This window comes from Leuresthes tenuis, unplaced genomic scaffold, assembly GCF_036924035.1.
Source record: "Leuresthes tenuis unplaced genomic scaffold, fLeuTen1.0.hap1 SCAF_19, whole genome shotgun sequence".
Taxonomy (NCBI): Eukaryota; Metazoa; Chordata; class Actinopteri; order Atheriniformes; family Atherinopsidae; genus Leuresthes; species Leuresthes tenuis.
Genome location: NW_027325373.1, coordinates 11,007,010 through 11,026,928, shown reverse-complemented (window position 1 = coordinate 11,026,928; position 19,919 = coordinate 11,007,010). Strand labels below are relative to the sequence as shown.

Genomic DNA, 19,919 nt, shown 5'->3' with positions numbered 1-19,919 from the left:
CAGGGTAGGACTCTGATTAAAGTGGCTTTGTGCCTTGGCGGGGACCAATCAGTGCTTCCTGTCCACAGCTAAATCAGAATACTGGAGTTTAAGTCCCAGCCATAAAACAGCCTAATTATTTTGTCCGTTTTCCACTTGATTTCAGTATTTTTGAAATTGGGGAGGCTGCTTACATGTTACCCAGCCTCTTGACTGACTGTTTTCTGTTTTGGTGAACTCAAAGTGACCCCGTAACTACTGAGGAGCCTCTCCTCTGTTTTAACTTGACCTTGTTTTACAATTTCTTGATTTGCCTTCGAGTTTCAGTTAACATGAAATATGTACTTATCATCTCTTACATGTAAATGCAATTTGAGCTGGATGGAATAAAGATATCAATCAACTTCAGTCGCTTAAGAAGTCAGAAATGTGCACCGGACGTGAAAGGATTGATTCGTTCAGGGTGTTGTTGAACTTGATTATCGGGATTGTTGGGTGTTGCCGCTGACACTGTCAATAAATCATCAGTCTCCATATTTGGAACACTTACAACAGCAATTCTTTTTGGTTAAATAATGTTAGGTTTCAGCATATGATCACAGCATGTAATTACATTATTGGGTGCATTTACTGTCTGTTATTGACTTGTATAATCCACAGTAAATGCAACATGCAGTAATTTTCTTCTAGATTGAATATCAAAGCAGGCTTCTTGCAATAAAAAGTGAGTTGCTTGAAGTTGCCTGAAAATAAGAAATTCACTCTGATAGCTTAGATCCTTTTTCACTGAGCAACTTGAGAGCAGCAAAACTACCTCTAACCACCCCACAGCAGGGGCCAGATGTCTGCTCAAAAACTGTTATTTATAAAGGAAGACTGTACAGTGAAGTAGAATCAGAGGCACAGCCTTCGGTTATCAGGCCCCTTTCTTGTAAGACCAGTTGCCAGTTTGGGTTCAGGAAGCAGACACCCTTTCTGCCTGTAAGATTAGGCTTAAAACGTTCCTATTTGAAAGCTTATAGTTAGGGATGGCTCAGGTAACCCAGTAATATCCCATAGTTATGATGTTGCAGGCCTACACTGCTGAGAGAGGGTGGTCTCCCATGAGGCTTCTCTTCTCACTCTGCTCTCTTTCACTCTCCATGTACATATGACATTATTTTTGTCATTAACTTGTGTTTCCCGGCTTGGTGTTGTGGTGCTTGTTGTTCCCTCTTTCCTGTCCTCTCAACCCCCAAGCCGGTGGAGGCAGATGGCCACCCTTCCTGAGTTTGGTTCTGCCAGAGGTTTGTTCCTGTAAAAGAGTTTTTTCTTTCCACCATTGCCTCGTCCATGCTCAGGACAGGAGATTGGATGGAAGTATTGGTGCAATCCTTTGGTTTCTTTAGCAGGAAAACTTTTATTTTTATTTTTTAAAATTGGCTTTGTATGTATTGAACCAAGTTGGAATCAAAATGATTAGATTTGATTGGTTTATGGTTGTACTGCAACTAATTGGATTGTTTTTGGCTTGAATTGGGCTGTATCTCTGAAGTGCCTTGAGATGACTTTTGTTGGGGTTTGGCACTATATGAATAAAACTGAACTGACAAAGGCTCTCAGCATCCCCCTTTTATGTTGTTGGTAATTCAGTGACTCAATGGTATTGCTGACCTGGAGAGCAAATTAACTCTTTTTAAGTTGAATCCACTTTGTTGAATATCCAGATGTTTCCGAGTGTAACAGTTTTGTTTTGTTTTTTTAATTTATGAAAATGATCCACACATGACACATCTCCCCTTTGAGGATAATTCCAGGTTTCCTTAAACCTGAGCCCTATTTTCCTCACAGGCGGAAATAAATTGCCGTCAGAGCCATATAGAAAGATAAGGCCATAACCAGCATGTGCGGCTATTATAACAAAGCAATCAAACATAGTCAAGTAAGTGCGCTTGCAACTGAAAGGCACCAGTTGTTATTGTAAGTGTCCGACCACCCTTTGGAAGGGAAACCCACAGAGATAGACCTTTTTGTTTACATTTCACTTCGTCCGGTCTCAGTTACAACAACATTCCTTTCGGTGCCTTGGTTATTTGCTCATATGATGTTTACAAAAGAAGAAGAACAGTCGAATTATACCTGACAATTTATTCAGGCATTCATGATATCAGATTGAAAGGATTACTTGGCATTAATCCATTCGTGCATCATAAGGTTGAGCATACACCTCCCTTTACAGTACTTGAATGGGACATTTGTATTTGATGCCTATCCATATTCATTAAAACAAAAGGAGTGCTTGTAGAAATTCTGGGGAAGATTAAGAAAGAAGGAGAAGCAGTGGGAGGAGTGCAGGTTTTAGCAAATAAATTTAACTCCACTAACGTCTTGTCTTTCCTGGGGAGCTCTCTGCTCTCCGTCACATATAGTCTATCATCAAGTCCGGAGCCTTACTTTTCCTTCAGCAAGACTTTACATTGTTTTCAGACATTTATGAAAAAAGCCCAGCTTGACAGTTGAAAACAAAAGTACTTTTACCACAGTTTTTTAACTGGCAGTGTTTGATTTTATTAGTGTGGATAATAGTGGTCATGCCGTTCCTCATCAGTATGCATCCTGATGAGAGGACCTTTGTGCTGGTCAATATTTAACAATTAAAAATCTGGCTGAAAATTGAAAGGCCCAGGTTGGAAACTTCCAGAATGTTACTTTGAAACCCCCCATAGTGCAATATATAAAACTGAAGCACAATTCAAAGTTAGGTTGCCATATTTCCCTCCTACTACTCCTCTGTGTTGCATTTGAAAATGTACAAGGTGAGAAATACTATTTTTACATTTAAACTTAAACAATGAGGAGGTCTCTTCTCAATGCTGCAAGAGCATGAGTGACAGCTCACTGGTTACCAGTTGTGCAAATGACACGGTTGTTGTCCTTGTACTTCTGTAATTATGTGTAGACTGCTCCTTGTTTTGCTTTGAGTTCTTCATGATATCTGGGACTGAATAATCTTTTAGCAGATGAAGTTCACAGCTGATGATGCAGAAAAGCTTATTAATCAAACATCATCCAATCAATCATGACACTGGACATTGATTGGAAGGAGTTGATATTGCAGATATCATTTGTTACTGCTTGGTCAATAAATGTGCCAATGTTTAAACAAAACCAGTTTTTAAGATAATAAATGTGTGCCTGCGTGAAATCATTATATTACAAAACCTTTGATATACCCAGGAGTTCGAATCTTATATTAAGGCATCTTTTTGTGTACTTTTTTTCGGTTCCTCTTCCAGTTCTCTATTTTAAGACAAAAATTAGCGAAATTAGCGAAATTATTATGAGTAGTTGTTACTGGGCTGTTTTAGTTCTCACAGCTTAGCACAGGCTTAAAAAAACCTGACACGGCCTCATGCAGTTTCACTCACATTATGATTAGCTTTATGCTCAGGCATTTACTGAGCAAGAATAAAAGGATAAGTATTCCTAAAACAATATTAACCCTACATGACCTTGCACAGGTTATTACTCTCAAAGTGAGAATGATGGCGTGTTCCGTTTGAACTCAGACGTCAACATTTCTGAGTAAGAAAATTTAACTGGAACGACCCTCACCTTTTTTAGCACTCCTATCAGTTTGCGTCTCACTGAATACATCAGACTCACAGTACTGTGCAACTTCTGTCTAAAACATTGTTTTTGTATGTGTCAAGCACAGAGTTAGATGTCGTTTTTAGCTTACAATGGTAATGATAGCTAATCTGGTCAATGAGCACAACAATAAGCAAAAATCACAACTGGAACGTGGTCAGCTTTCCAGCTCATATTCTGGCTTCTCAGGCAAATTAAAGTCTTTATGGCTGATTTGAGACTACAAGAGCCAAAACTCATGGTGGGCAAAAGTTTTTGCAATGCACTAGAAGGTATCTGGAGTGGCCTAAGGGAACCATGACCATTATGGGCTTTGTTAGAGAAATCTTAGAAGAAATAAAAGAAACATGTATGCAGGGATGCACACATAAGAGGCAGTACTGTGTGTGTTGTTAGGAAAAAGATCACCACACCCCAGGAATCCTACTGCATACACTGGGATAATTTGGTACAGTAGGAATAAAATTTAACAAATAATCTGCACACTTCTGTAACCATGTTCCCATCATGGGCAAAGCCAGCTGGGAAGAGCATACGTTTCTACCTGTGACGGTAGTTTCATGTGCAAGAGGTTTTATTGTACCATTCACTGCAAGACTAGTGTCTTGTAAAATTCCCTCGGCACTGTTTGTGTTACGTGTTTATATCTCCACCGGGGATGTTTGCTAAGTTGTTTTTTTCGGTTCCTCTTCCAGTTCTCTATTTTAAGACAAAAATTAGCGAAATTAGCGAAATTATTATGAGTAGTTGTTACTGGGCTGTTTTAGTTCTCACAGCTTAGCACAGGCTTAAAAAAACCTGACACGGCCTCATGCAGTTTCACTCACATTATGATTAGCTTTATGCTCAGGCATTTACTGAGCAAGAATAAAAGGATAAGTATTCCTAAAACAATATTAACCCTACATGACCTTGCACAGGTTATTACTCTCAAAGTGAGAATGATGGCGTGTTCCGTTTGAACTCAGACGTCAACATTTCTGAGTAAGAAAATTTAACTGGAACGACCCTCACCTTTTTTAGCACTCCTATCAGTTTGCGTCTCACTGAATACATCAGACTCACAGTACTGTGCAACTTCTGTCTAAAACATTGTTTTTGTATGTGTCAAGCACAGAGTTAGATGTCGTTTTTAGCTTACAATGGTAATGATAGCTAATCTGGTCAATGAGCACAACAATAAGCAAAAATCACAACTGGAACGTGGTCAGCTTTCCAGCTCATATTCTGGCTTCTCAGGCAAATTAAAGTCTTTATGGCTGATTTGAGACTACAAGAGCCAAAACTCATGGTGGGCAAAAGTTTTTGCAATGCACTAGAAGGTATCTGGAGTGGCCTAAGGGAACCATGACCATTATGGGCTTTGTTAGAGAAATCTTAGAAGAAATAAAAGAAACATGTATGCAGGGATGCACACATAAGAGGCAGTACTGTGTGTGTTGTTAGGAAAAAGATCACCACACCCCAGGAATCCTACTGCATACACTGGGATAATTTGGTACAGTAGGAATAAAATTTAACAAATAATCTGCACACTTCTGTAACCATGTTCCCATCATGGGCAAAGCCAGCTGGGAAGAGCATACGTTTCTACCTGTGACGGTAGTTTCATGTGCAAGAGGTTTTATTGTACCATTCACTGCAAGACTAGTGTCTTGTAAAATTCCCTCGGCACTGTTTGTGTTACGTGTTTATATCTCCACCGGGGATGTTTGCTAAGTTGTTTCTGCCGTGTTGATGGTGTTTTCCACTAATCTGTATTGATCTGAAGTCACTTCCTGCCATTGTTGTGTCAGATCCAAACTGTCTCGTCTCTTCCTGACAATCTACTCTTCTCTTTCCTCAGCAAGGAAACCGGTAACTCGGAGAGGATACACAATCGGGGGAGGGGGGGGTTGGACGTGGGGATGCTGTGAGTGTGTATATAAGTATGTAGGCATGTGTGTGAATGTGTGTATGTGCAAGAGTGCTGCTCTGGCCCTGATAACAAGCTGATATTGATGTTTTGCAGAAGAAGCACGTGCAGCCTGTGATACCGCTACCAGAAAATAGGTCCCTCACTGTACAGTATATGAAGCTCGAAATCCTGTGCGTGCTTTCAAGTTACTCTTCAGATACAGTGCATCAAAGTTTTCAGCAAAAAATTGTTAGATCATCACAACTTGGATATTTATTTAATTATTCTGACTATTTTGCTGTTGGCAACAGTAAACTTTACACAAGTCAGAGTCCTGGTTCAACTGCAGTTCAACTACCCAGCTTGTTGCAGCTGTACGCAGGCACTTAGCCTGTCTGTGGAATAAGAGATCTCTCAAGAGAACTAGTCACATTTGTTGTGTCATTGAGTCCATGTATCTGTTATACAGCCCTTAATCAGACCATATGTCCTTAACCATGGAAAAGACACACTGACATGATTCTGAAACTTAGAAACTCGTCTGCATTTTGCATAGTTTAGCGTCGCAGTACAGTCATTTTTGCGAGACTTTCTAGTTGTTTTTTTGGTCTTTCATTGTCACTGTATTGTTTCTTAATCTTTTTATTTGGACTTTGTCATTAGGTTTTTGCGTTCCTGTTGTTTTGCTTTTTCACTTCCAGCCTATCAGCAGTTGCCCTCTTCCCAGCTTGCCACTCGTTTTGAGTACCTCCTGCTCATCTATTCCATCTAACCCATCTGCCTTATTTACCTGATTATATACTCTTTCCTTCTTTTGTTTGTTTTCTGCCAGATCCTTTGTTGCTGTCCTATTTCTATCTTTATACCTGTCTTTGACACAGATTGTGGTCATTTTGTTGCCTGACTTTGGTTGTTTTGATCACATTTAACTCATTTTAGTGTATCTGCATAGATTTCAAGCCTTTTCTTTATATTTTGTTGTACTTTTTATTCACCTCATCATGGTGTTTGTTTTTTTTTTCATTTTACCAATTTACCAATTAAAGCAATTCAATCGCTAGAGTCTATCCCTGCTTCCGTTGGGCTAGAGGCCATCTACACCCTGGACAGGTCGTCAGTCCATCACACAGCCATGCACACTCACACTCACTACTAGGTTCAATTTACAATCAGCAATCAACCTAACATGCATGTTTTTGGCTGTGGAAGGATGCTGGAGCACCTGGAGAGAATCCACACATGTGCAGGGAGAACATACAAAGTCCACACAGAAATACCCCAGTTGGGACTCAAACCAAGTACCCTCTTGCTATAAGGCAACACCACAAACTAGTATACCACCATACAACCTGTGTAACATTATATACAGAGTGATAGAAAATATCACTTTGTTGAAGAGGAGTAAAATCAAACCATAAGGTCACCCCTACGCACAGCTGTATTCTTACATAATGACTACTTTATCTATTGACAGGTTTTTTTTTGTTTATTCAAATCTTCATTTATTCTTTATTATATTCCAACAACACCATTTTAACAATAGAATGTAATGTGAATTAATATAGTAATAGATTAATATTATGTTTTATAATCTGGCACCGCCAAATGTGTCATCAAATCAAAAAAAAGTTCTGTGTTCTTGACCTGTCAGCTTTTTTTCAAAACAAAACTACAATATGACTAGGGTCAACATGAGTAAATAATATACTTATTGTAAGAAAAGGTATAGACTCCTTTTTTAAGAAAGCTCATGCAAAAATACAGTTTTAGAATTTAGTTTGAATCCAGGAAGAGAACGTAATGAGTTCTAGTTGCATCGCATTAATATTTTCATTGTGCAAGCGTGCATGAGACAGAGTATGGGATATCAGTGAGTGACCTCACAGCCTGCTGTAATTCAGTCTAATGACAAAAGCATATGTGCTCTATGACCTTTGGTTTAAGGTTACAATAGCTTATTGTATTGCATGCAGTGTAGTCACACGTGTTACACAGTGTGTGAACATGCATGATTGTGAAGTACATTTTGTGTGTGTGCATCTCTCAACAGTGAAACTATACAGGCGGTTTGTGTTTCAAAAACTCTGTGAAGTTCAGACATCTGTGAAAATCTCTAAAACAGTTCATGTTCCCCGTGAGGGGAAAAATAATTTAACACTTTCTCAATTGTGTTGTGCATTTGGACAAGTTCAAATGGAAGAGACGGCCTGCTTTTCTCTGAATCAGCGCTGTTTCACTCCGTTGTGTGGATAACATTAGAGCTGCATTAAACAGCACAGAAGAAGAAACAAATCTGTGTACAGATTTCACTGCAGCTTTTTGGGGTGTTTAGACAGCAGAGAGGCACTGGTCTTATCTACATTCCTTATGAATGGTTTGAGAGGGAAAATCTCAAATTTTCCCCATTTTTACTTCTATGCTTTTAAAGGCACTCATTGGATGTGTTGAGCACACATCCTCTCCCTTGGCACAGAGCAGATGTAATACACACATAAAACAATCTGTTACAGACAAACTTCATATCTTTTCAATTTAAATCCATCCAAACTGATTACTTTTATTCCAGCAAATCATCTTCTTCATATCCTACGTCATTTGTCAATGCAGACATCAGAGATTTTCATTCAATTAATACGGAGATTTTGGCTTTCTTGTTATACATATACAAGTTTCCCAGGCTGCTAAACAAGGAGAGACCATTAGGTCATCTTCTATGCTTACTTTCATCACAATATCAGCTTTGCTCTGGTGTATTTCCTGTTCAACATATTAAACTGAGGATTATTGCCCTGCTCATAACTAAACACATTGTATCAGTTAGGTGGGTAAAACGTTCAGCTTGTGTCCTGATGACGAACATATGAGTCAGCTGTATCCCTCTGTACTCATGATATCACTCAAAGGTCTGGTGGTCACAGCAAGGATTCAAAGGGATTCAAACAATCTCAAAACAATGTAAATATACTTGACCTGATCCGTTTTATGATGAGAGTCTTTTGTCTTTGTATAAATACATTACAGAGAATAGAGGAGAACTAATAACCGAGGACTTGAGAAAGCATTTTCATAAAAAGAAAAAGAAAAATACAGGTGCTGCTGGTTGTTTTCTTCCTTTATGTCTGAAGTTATGTCATTTGTTGTATTTGCTTTTTAACCTGAAGAGCATCAATCAGCAAGCAAACAAACCTGCTAAATGATTCTTATCTAGTGTCAGACACAAACACTGATACTTTGAGTCTAAATTTGACATGACTTGTGAACTGTTACCTCTCTGCTTCGTCATACTATAGTTGAGCCTTTCTGTTTTGTTCTCTCTGGTTAAAACTGATCTTGACAGCGTTGCTCAAGAGTTGAGGGGGCTCCTGAGTTCACTTTAAAAGTTATATTTTCACCGGTGACAACAGCTGCACATCTGAGCTATTTATAACATTTCATAAAAACTCACTCCCCCTCCTTTCTTCGTATTCATATTTAATAAATATTTTTGACTTGGCTCTGAAGGCAACTTTATTTTGAAAACAGGAAGCATTGTATCAACAGAGTCTCCCGGTCAACTGACTCACAAGCAATCTGCAGGAGGTTAGCTTGTCATTGACAGTAGCTGCTGCTGCTCTTGTCTGAATAACATTTATTGTGATGGGGTCACTGGAGTCACGAGATCATGAAAACATCTTGTGACTTCTAGCACACATGCTGAATGGGATTTTGAAAGTTCATTGATACCGTACACCCACACATACTAACTCAGCTGGGTGGCTGAATTTATAACCCGGTTACTCAAGAACTTTCATATACTTGTGACCAGTTTTCATACAGGAACAATATTTTCTCCCCATCAAACTAAATCTGTTACTGGATGAATGTGCAGAGGGAAGTGTGCATCTACTAAAGCAGGAATCCTGGTCGAGAATACTTGTGAATGAATGTTTACATCAAGTCTAAAACCAGCACATGACATTGTCATCCTTCTTGGCTGAGTTGTAAAGGTCAAATAATAGTTTCTGCATGTGCTTGTGCACAAGGCCTGTGTGGCATATATTTCTTCAGCTCTGTGAGGATCCATGGGGGCCCCACCCTGCTCATTTGCTTGCAACTGAAAAACTGAAGCCAACAGCATATGTGCCTCGATCCACCTCCACTTCAGAAGGTGGTGCTAAAAACACACCAGACAAAGAACATAACAAGCTGAACAAGAACAATATGGAGTTTTTGTAAGACTATTTATTCACGCCCCAATGATACTTCACTGAAACTGTATAAGCTCACATAGATGGCATTAGAGTCCTGGGAAAATTAATGTTCCCAGACTCGCTCATTTTCCCAGCAAATGTGCATTCCTATAGATTTCTTTTGCTTAAATAGGAATGTGGCACAAGAGCTTGTCAGTACATCACTGAAGCTAAAGGAGAAGCTAAAAGAGAGCAAGGAGGTATACAGCAAAAAGCTGGAGAGCAAGCTCCAGCAAAACAGATAAAGATCATAGACTCCAGGCAGAGGGGAGATCAGACAGATGGGAGGATTGGGAGCCAATAGATTGTTTTCCAACATGTTAGCAGAGCAATACTTAGTATCTCTACCCCCTGTCCCCAGTTACAAAGACATCACACTGTCCTGGACCCACAGCTTCCCTGTCACACCTTTACTGTCTCATCTTGCACCTCAGTCATGGTTCTTAGCACAGGCTTACCAACTGAGACATCCTCTGCCTCCCTCTCCAGTCTGTCTGTCTCCAGCAGTCAGCTGATGAAAGCAGCTTCCATGAGAAAAGAACTGCTAGTCCAGATGTTGTCAGCTTCAGGGTCCTGAAAACCTGTGTGAAACAGCTATGTGAGATTCTACACCATCTCTTCAACCTTAGTCTGAGTCAGCAGAAAGTTTGAGTGTCGACCACCTGGTGGCATGGTTGGCAACAGTCACCTCATCTTGAATGTGTACATAGGAAAGGAGATGATTGTGAATTTTTAGGTGGACCAGAAAAAAGCCCAATGCTATTTTCATCTTGGGAGAGGAGGTGGGGATGACAGAGGACTCAGTGTATGTATTAGATATGCTGAGTGATACCTGGGTGTTTAGACAGGAAATTAGAATGAAAATGCAAACATTGCAACCAAGGGACAGAGCAGACTCTATTTTTTCAGAAAGTTTAGGTCCTTCAGAGTTTGCAGCTGGATCTGGATCTTATTTAAGTCTATTATATCACCCACAACTCTGCCAAGTGTGACCACTTTTCATAAAAGTTTGGTTGAAAACTGTTTCATTATGGTATGGCATGGCATTCAGTCCTGAAAAGGAGTAAACCTTTCTCAGCTTGGAGGCTTGTGTGTCTAACAGCTTGGTGTCAATCACCTTAAAAAGAAAAGAGAAAAAGGGAAGCTGGTAAAATGGGTAATGATGCACAAATGGTCTTGCTTTCTGGGTCTGTTGGAGGTGTTAGCTTTGACGGGATCTGATAATGAAAAGGGCACATCAGCATATTGATATGATTGGTAATGTGACTGGTGCTAATTGTTGAATATTTGCAGAGGGATCCGTTTATCATCAGAGCTGTCAAGCTGCTCTAAGGTGTTTGTATAAGATATGTGACGTCATGAATTTTGAGATAAATTCAAGTCTGACTCAGCGTTAGTCAAATCACAAGTAAAGCCTTGAGGGGCCAGCTGTCTCTCCACTGGGCATGTGGTCTGACAGCTTAACACGCACATCAAACAACTGTCAGACCCCTACCAACCCTCACTGCACCCAAAACAACAAAAGCACACACTTCATACTCTTGGGGTGCTGTAAGTATCACCAAAACCAGGCTCATAAACACACAAACACACAAGGTCATGATAAGACATCAAAGTCCTGCAAGCTTCCAATGTGCTGTGTCTTTCTGTCCTACTGTATAATATTCTAATGCTTATTTTGATACCAGTAACATGTTTCATAATGATCATCTCAGAAGTAGGTCAAAAAGTATGTCAATGCTAAGAAAAAAAGAAAAATTGGTAACATAGCCGACCAGTACTAAGTCAATGCTGAACCACATAAAAAAGCACAACTGTAGTTCAAAGTCCAGCCAGACATCTCCATGAAATCTTCCGATACTCCTCAAACACTGGAAGGACAAATATCATGATTAATGGGGAAATATGATATAAACATGCAAGCTGATTATTGTGAACTGTGTCACAAATGAATTTGACCTCATCTGTGTCCCATCGAACGTCTCCATCCTTTCCATCACTCCCACAGATGTGCGATCTTAAACTGACTTTTCACTGGTGGATGGCTGTCAAATTAAATAGGGAAACGCATTGGTGTGTTGAAGTCAAGTACAAAATAAAAGGAGAATCTTAGCGTCTGCATTGTGTGTGGTTTACAACACAAGGCCACACATGAGAGGGCAACAACAACCAATACGAGACACAGGTGGGTAATTAGGAGGGAAAACAAGAGCTGAATCCTGTGGAAACAGGATCAGTGGTATGCTGAGTGAAGTGATGGACACTGCAAGAAAGTTCCAGCTCGGAAGTTGTCACTCTTAAAGACCCAAATTAGAACAAAATGGAATTTTTCATTTCCTTTCCAAGAAAGTCTCAAGATAAAGAATCATCACATCAGCATCACCAAATTCCATATCTAAAATGTATTCTTATTTGAAATTTTCCACATGCTGTTATTGTGAAAAAGCTCTGCAGCTGACAAGCAGAGTGTGGGAAAAGTGAGTGGGTGGACCAGTCATCAAGGCCTGGTGTTTAATTCAGCCATATATTCACATCCCAGTCAATGAAAACAGCTAAAAACAGGTCTTTGTCCCTTCAGAGTACAGATAGGAAGCCTGCTTTGATTCACTTCACTTTGCTTTTTTCCTGTCCTGCCCAACGTCCTGCAGCAGTAGGCCTGACAGACAAAGAGCTGGACGGACAATTCTGATCGTCAGAGGACAGAGTTTGGGTGGAGTCACAAAAACACAATCACATCAGTTTAATTATCAGATACCGCAAGCTCACATCACAATGACTGACAACAACAACAGTTCTCTGAGGGAAAACGACGTTGGGGAAGCAGAGGAGACGGGAATAAATCCTCATCTTCAAAATTGGAGGAAGAGGGGCATGACTAAGGAGGGAAGAGGAGAAGGATGGAGAGGTGGGGGAAGGGTTTTGAGGAAGAAGATTGTTGAGTGATACAGTAGTTGTGTCTAAAGGTCAGCGCCCCGGCGCCACTGCTGCCATTCTGCTGAGAGACAAAGTCGGCTGAAGACAGAGACGTGCCATCTGGGTCAGAGAATAGAGCAAAGAAAGAAAGAGAGAGAAGAATTCTTCTTAAACTGTTCTAGAAGCTTTTAAGTTAGAAAATCATATTATTGTATGCTGCTTTATAAACCTGTGATATGCTTTAGATTTAAAAGTGAGGCTGTCCAACTAATTTAGGGTGAATAAAGGGAATGAGGTGTAACTTTTCTGTGTAAAAAACTACTGCAACAGACACATAAATGAGAATGATTAAACCATTCAGAAAGTAGTATAAAGTAAAGCCAAAGTGCGCAGTGGTGGGGCCACCATGTGCCTAAAGAACAGCTCCAATGCACTGTAGCATTGCTTCTTCACATCTCTGGAGCTCCACTGGAGGGATTGAACATTCAAGTCTTTCAAGTGATTTTCCCTCATTTGGTGTTTTGATGGTGGTGATGATTAAAAATTAGTCTCCAATTAGTGGTGAAATTAACTGAGATCTAGTGACTATGAAGTTTGTACAATATGATGTTTATCATTTTCAAACTCAGCTAACAGTCTGTGTCTTATGACATTGGGCTATCCTGGGACATACAACTGCCATCAAGATAGAGATGTTTCATCATAGGATAAAGGTGATCACTCAGAACAACTTTGTGTTGATTTGCAGAGAGACTTTACTTTCAGTGGCCAAGAGGAACAAAACCATGCCTGCAAAACACCCCCACAGCATGACAGTGTCCTTCTCTGTGGGGGTCCAAGGTTCAGGTTTTTCCTTTGATCTGTCATCCATCGACCTCAAGTGTTCTGAAGTACAGTATGTTAGGGACTAGAGTTTTATTGTCGGGGGTTTAAAGAAAAATAATCAACACACCCTTTTTTCAGTGTTTCTATTTATGCAATGTTTTCCTTTTTTTTGTTTTAAATAATTTCCCTCCGTGTAAGTTTATAAAATGTCTAAAACATCTCAAACAAAAAATGCTCAAATTCTTCTAGTTTTTAAAGAAAAGCTGGCGTTTAAAAAAAAAAGAAGAAAAAAACTTGTTATATCTATATCGTGGGGTGTTTACTGATGTTTCGTTTTTCTTTGTTTATATAGTATTCTCTCCCTGATCTTTTAAAGGCGTCGTCATGTGTCATATATATTGTCATAAGACTAAGATTTTCTTTATTTTATTTGGCAAACTATTATGACCAAAGCAGTCTCGGCAAAACTACAGTAACAATGAATTTTTTATTTTGAATATTTTCAATAGGAGGTCAAATGTCAACATTTTCTATATCAATTCTACATTTAATTAAAGGTGCATCTTTTTTATATATATAGTTTGTGGTTCCACATGTTTGAACATGTACAGACAACACCAAAAAAAAAAGAAAACAGGGCAGGAAGTGTAAATAAGTTCTCAGCTATTTTAGATAATGTGGGTGCTCCGGTGCCAGTACGACTGTCAGTTGCTATTAAAAATATTTCATGAAACGCGTCCAGGCGTAACACTCAGGCCCCTCACCAAGCATGTGTAATGAGCTTTCATTCTATAAAGCTACTGTTTTAATTATATTTTGTAATGCAATTTAAAACTAAAACAACAAAGGTGCTTTAGACCGCTCCATTTTTTAATATATTCTTGTTCAAGAAATATTTAAAGACTACGTGTTTTACACACTTTAAAGTGACTTCACTGTGTATTTTTCTAGTGAGGCACTAATCAAATGAATAAAGAGACAAGTGTCTGAGTGTGCAGTGTGGAGAGAAGGAGGGCAGTGAGAGAGGAGGAGGGGTCTTCATGGGAGGTTGCAAGTCGGGTGTGGGTATATAAGGGTGTGGAGATTTCTCACAAAGCAACAGACTTTACAGTGCTCTGTGGATCTATCTGCCCCAAACAGATATTTTTCTTCAGATTAAGGATAAGAGGAATAGAAGAAGAATGGAGATTGTGAGTTCGACTGTGGTTCCTTATGACTATTACGACTATGAGGAAACAGATAACTCCACCATGTGTGACTATTCAGAGTGGACGCCGTCATACTCTGTCATCCCGGTGCTTTACATGCTTATTTTCATCCTGGGCCTCTCTGGAAATGGGGTGGTCATCTTCACCGTCTGGAGAGCCCAGGGCAAGCGACGAGCTGCTGACGTCTACATCGGTAATCTGGCCCTGGCTGACCTCACTTTTGTGGTCACTCTGCCTCTGTGGGCCGTTTACACAGCCATGGGCTACCACTGGCCCTTTGGAATGGCCCTGTGTAAGATCAGCAGCTACGTGGTGCTTCTCAACATGTATGCCAGTGTCTTCTGCCTCACCTGCATGAGCTTTGACCGGTATCTTGCCATTGTCCACTCCCTGTCCAGCACCCAACTGCGTACCCGTGGCCACATGCAAGGCTCGCTGACAGCCATCTGGCTGCTCTCTGGTCTGCTGGCTGCCCCGACTCTTGTCTTTCGCACCACCAGATATGATTTAGAAACCAACCGTACTTCTTGTGCCATGGACTTCAGCCTGGTGGTGACAAAGATAGGGCAGGAGAACCTGTGGATTGCCGGTCTCAGCATCTCCTCCTCAGTTCTTGGCTTTCTACTTCCATTCTTGGCGATGATGGTGTGCTACTGCTTTATCGGCTGCACTGTCACTCGCCACTTCAACACTCTGCGTAAAGAAGACCAGCGCAAGGGAAGACTGCTGAAGATCATCACCACACTGGTGGTGGTGTTTGCTGCTTGCTGGATTCCCTTCCATGTTTTGAAGAGCGTTGATGCCCTCTCTTACCTGGACTTGTTCCCCACCACCTGTGACTTCCTACGTTTCCTGCTGCTGGCTCACCCCTATGCCACCTGCCTGGCCTACGTCAACAGCTGCCTCAACCCTTTCCTTTATGCCTTCTTTGACCTGCGCTTCAGATCCCAGTGTCTGTGTCTGCTCAACCTGAAAAAGTTTTTGCATGCCAGCCCACACAGTTCCCTTTCCTCACAGAAGACAGAGGCTCAGTCTCTGGCCACAAAGGTGTGACTACAGCTGTGGCCCCAGAGGCATGCTGGGGAGGAGGTGAACAATGCAGAACAGTGCAGGTAAATCAAAACTTTGCAGCATTGGGTGCTTGCTTGCAGATCATCTGCAGTCAGTTTCAGGGTGTTACTTTTGCCCCCCCTCCCCTCTGACTAAGGACTGAAGAGGACTGATGGTTTTGGGGTTCTGACCACACCGAAACTCCTGCCTCACTATGAATGGCAGGGAAGAGAAACTGAACAGGGGAACAATCATAAAACTTTAAGGGGAAAAAAAAGGGTGGACTACGTGCTTATGAATTTCTCTTGGTTCAAATGTGGACTTTATGCAAAGTGCTGAGCTTTGAATTCTGTGTCCTGAAGCCAATACATTGATTTGTATTACTTGTGCATTCGCTGCTGCTGTTATTGTTTTCACTTGTAAGCACTCAAGATGTCATATCTCTCAGATGACCTGCTCTGCGATTAAGTCTTAAGGTATCTGCACCATAGCTGGCAGAGTTACGGTTGTGTGTTTGTGTGTGTAAGGAGGGTGTGCCAGTAGGTAAGAGGTGTTGGAGTCAGATAAGGGTGTTGTAAACTGTGAGTGTGTAAGTGAAGGAGTTAGGGATGCTGGGGTGGGGGGTTTGCAGACAGACCAGACAGACAGATGGCAGCTGATAAATGTTTTGAGGGTGTTGAAAGGTCCAATTAAAATGTGACTGTTTTAACAGTCTGACTGTGTAGGAATGTGCTCTGTCTGTGTGTGTAGAGTGTTGTTATGTAATTGAAATTTGTCCTTTATGACAACATGAAATCATTTTGTGAATACACATTTATTTTGAAATCATGTCTATGATTTGTATTAAAAAAAGGTGCTTTGAAGAAACAAATATTCTCTCCGGTGTCACTTTATTCCCTCTGAGAGCTTGTTAAGTTTGCTGGAATGTATTTTCTCCTGTCCAGTGAGTGTGCTTCTTCCTGTTGCTGCATTGCTGCATTACTGCATTGCTCAGAGGAGGCCGTCTCCCTCCTATTGTGTTTGGCAGGGCTGAAATCAAAGCATATGTCTGCAGGAAATGCGCTCTCGACTTCTGTTTCCCTTTTCTCTTACAATTCATTCACACAAACAATCAGCGAATACAAAAGTTTCTAAACTGGATCAGTCACAGGATATTTGGCTTGCTACCAAAAATGTAAAAATCTTCAAAGTGCTTGTTACCACAACTTAAGTCCCAAAAAGCATCTAAAGTCGTCTTTGAGTCCCCGTATTATGCCAAATCTATCAACTATGATCAGTTTTGTAATCATTAAATGTTTTGCTATAGTAAGTTAACACTACAACGGGTTGTTGAGCTTTAAAGTAGAATTCAGTGATTAACCAATTTTGATTGTAATGAGCTTTTTAGAGGATGTAATCAGTAACAGCGGGAGGCAGAGGGATTGGACTAATCCTTGATTATAGATCTGTAGTGGGCCTCGACTATCTGTCCCTTTGTGATACCTGTGATGGACCATGGCTTAACGTACAGAACACATTTGAGAACCTATTGTGTAAATGTGGCCACAAAGAACTTTCTGTAGGAATAAAAGCTCAGCTGTGCCTTTTTTTCTGACAGGAATTTGTCATCCAAAAAGACAGAAACCCAACAGCTGCAGCCACATTCATTCTGCCTGCTTCATTACTGTCTCAACTGTTTAATTTCAACTCAACACAGAGCTGCAAAAAAGTATTTGTGTTACTCTTTAAATTAAATGTAAACGCAAGAGCTTCCTGGGCTGCTGTTGCCACATTAACAGAAACAGTCAGTGAAATAATAGAGATGAAATCTATGTACTAAAGAGTCTTTGGAGAAGCAGTTTACAGTGCATTTCAAAATTCCATGCTGCAGCTAGTTTTCATAAAATGACTTGTCACATTATCCTCCACCTGTTGGCATCAAAGACAGAGCTGGTTGTGAAAGATAATCTGAACAGATCATTTTCACTGCTTTTCGAGTTTTATGAAGCTTATGTGATCGCGTTACACAGATTTCATGGCATGAAGTGCACAAACGGCAGCGCGAGAAAAGTGATTTATCCCCTTTGATCATATGTGGGTTGGGTGTTTGTCTGAACTGACTGTTCAGAAATGATCACACAAATGATTTCATTCCCCTCTAATTACTGAGCGTGAAAATTAAGCATGTCTGCACTGGAGGCAGACTGGCCGCAGGGAATCCCCAGGGTGGAAACGGTCTTCAGTTTCCCTCTCTATGGAACAACAAACAACTGGAACAACTTTAAAATGAACATTTTAAATATGTTTCAGCAAATACTGAAAATCTGAGCTCTGGGACTTTGCAAAGATTTTCTCTGCAAACATGAAGTGTAGATTAAAAATAAAAAAGAGAGACAAAAAAAAAGCTCTATAAAATAAGCGATAACAAACTTATGCCACTAATTACGGCTATTATCGTGTTGTAGACACTACACTTAACTCTCAATCCTTTTTCATTATATCTACCAACAAGAAAGCAGTTTGACTTTTTTAATTATTATTTTTTATTGGATTCACGTGTCCTCAGAAGAAATGAAGAAACCAAGTCTCTGTCCACAGTTTTCACGAGATACATTTTCTGGCCTGCAACTGTGAAGTTAAACACTGTGCTCATCATTCCATGAGCATTTAATCTATTCCAAACATGTTAGGTTAACATGTTATAAACAAACTGTATGATGAACATACTGAAATAATTTGCTCTGTTTTGACTGTCTGCAAAAGTAAAGAGCCTCAGTAGTAGCATTTTAACATTGTAATATTCACTGTCTAATGAGTCTTTCACAAATGATTATTGAAGCTAAACTGGTTTCATCTGCTCAAAGCCAAATATAACATGAGAGATGTCTTACTGCTGAACTTAAATTTCTTTCTTTATTTCTTTTCTTATGAAAATAAACCTTTGACTTGAAACCAATTAATCCTCTCAGGTTTTGGGGGGTATGTTTAAACACAGCACAAAGCCTATGAAAATGCCCAACCCTCCCTCTTCACTGAACTGAATACTTTCTGGTCAGTTACTAGAGTCCAAAGGCAAAGGTAAGAAGAGTTTCAACAAGCACAAGCTAACCATTCATTATCATATCAATGGGTGACAAACAGTCACTTATTCTGTTGTTTTAAATCAGGCTTGCAGCCAGGCCCGTGTATGCTGGAAACACATGTCCTGCTGGCATAAATCAGAGCCCAATAAACCGGGTCAAGCAGAAAATAGACAAAGGAAGTGTGCACACATTTCCCCGCAGTCCTAACAATAGAGGCTGAGCAGCACGGCCAGTAGACCGGACCTTAAGCCTGTTACGGCCATGGAGTGATAGGATGAGATGCTGACCCCTAAAGAGTCTTGGAGGACCCTCAGCTTCCTGCCACACAGTCCCTCCAGAACTCCTCCTTGCATCATCCCGAGAGAATTAGAGGCCCCCATGGATTGGAAAGGAGCCAGCAAGCCAAGCAGGAAGGGTCCAAGGAGGGTGGGCAAGGTAGAGGTTCCTGATCAGGATATCCTGTCTTTCAGAGGCATCTTTCTGCTTTTAGAGCCTTCTGCCGAAGATGGATGCCCCACCTAAGGTCTTAGAGGACAAGGTGCTTAATTTACACAATGAGCATACGAAGAAACAACCAACTGCAGTGTAAAAGATCTTAACTGGGAGTGTGCAACAAAGAAATTCTACTGCAAATAAGACTGATAACATATCAAGTGGCAGTCATGTGAGTCAAGCTCCAAAGTTGCCAGATCTCATTGCATCTCTCCCTCCTCTCACACTGGCAGACCTTTCAAAAGCCTTCGCACAAGACAGCCATCATTAGTGGAGACACGTCGTTTCCGAAAGAGCGGAAGTGTCCAAGCTTTGGGTGACTCCGGATCTCGGGATAGAGAAGATCATCCTCTTCAATGGGCACAAAGTGTCCCTTCATTCTCTTCTCTATCCTCTCCATTGTGTATCCTCCCCTCTCTCAGGTCTAAATGGAGGCCCTGTAATCTGCAACGGGCCTGAGCCAGTTCAGAGGCTCAGCTGCACTGACTTCAACATTACAGGTAATGCAAAATGAAAAAATGACACCAGGACAACATCCAGAGAGGCTGGACAAATAGATAACCAAGGTGGAGATGGAAAAGTCCACTTAAATCTTGCTACATGTCAGCCAGATGTCCTGTGTTGTTACAGCCAC

At 40.6% G+C, this 19,919-nt stretch overlaps 1 protein-coding gene across 1 annotated transcript; it reads left to right on the top strand.

Moving 5' to 3' along the window:
- The first annotated feature begins 14,548 nt into the window (after positions 1-14,548).
- On the top strand, positions 14,549-16,602 carry LOC140277106 (apelin receptor B-like). Its single transcript, XM_072372008.1, has one exon. It carries the CDS (start codon positions 14,655-14,657, stop codon positions 15,732-15,734), a length of 1,080 nt encoding a protein of 359 aa, XP_072228109.1. The 5' UTR covers positions 14,549-14,654; the 3' UTR covers positions 15,735-16,602.
- The last annotated feature ends 3,317 nt before the right edge of the window (positions 16,603-19,919 follow it).

Coding starts and splice junctions, on each gene's coding strand:
- LOC140277106 (XM_072372008.1), top strand. CDS start 14,655: ATGGAGATTGTGAGTTCGACTGTGGTTCCTTATGACTATTACGACTAT.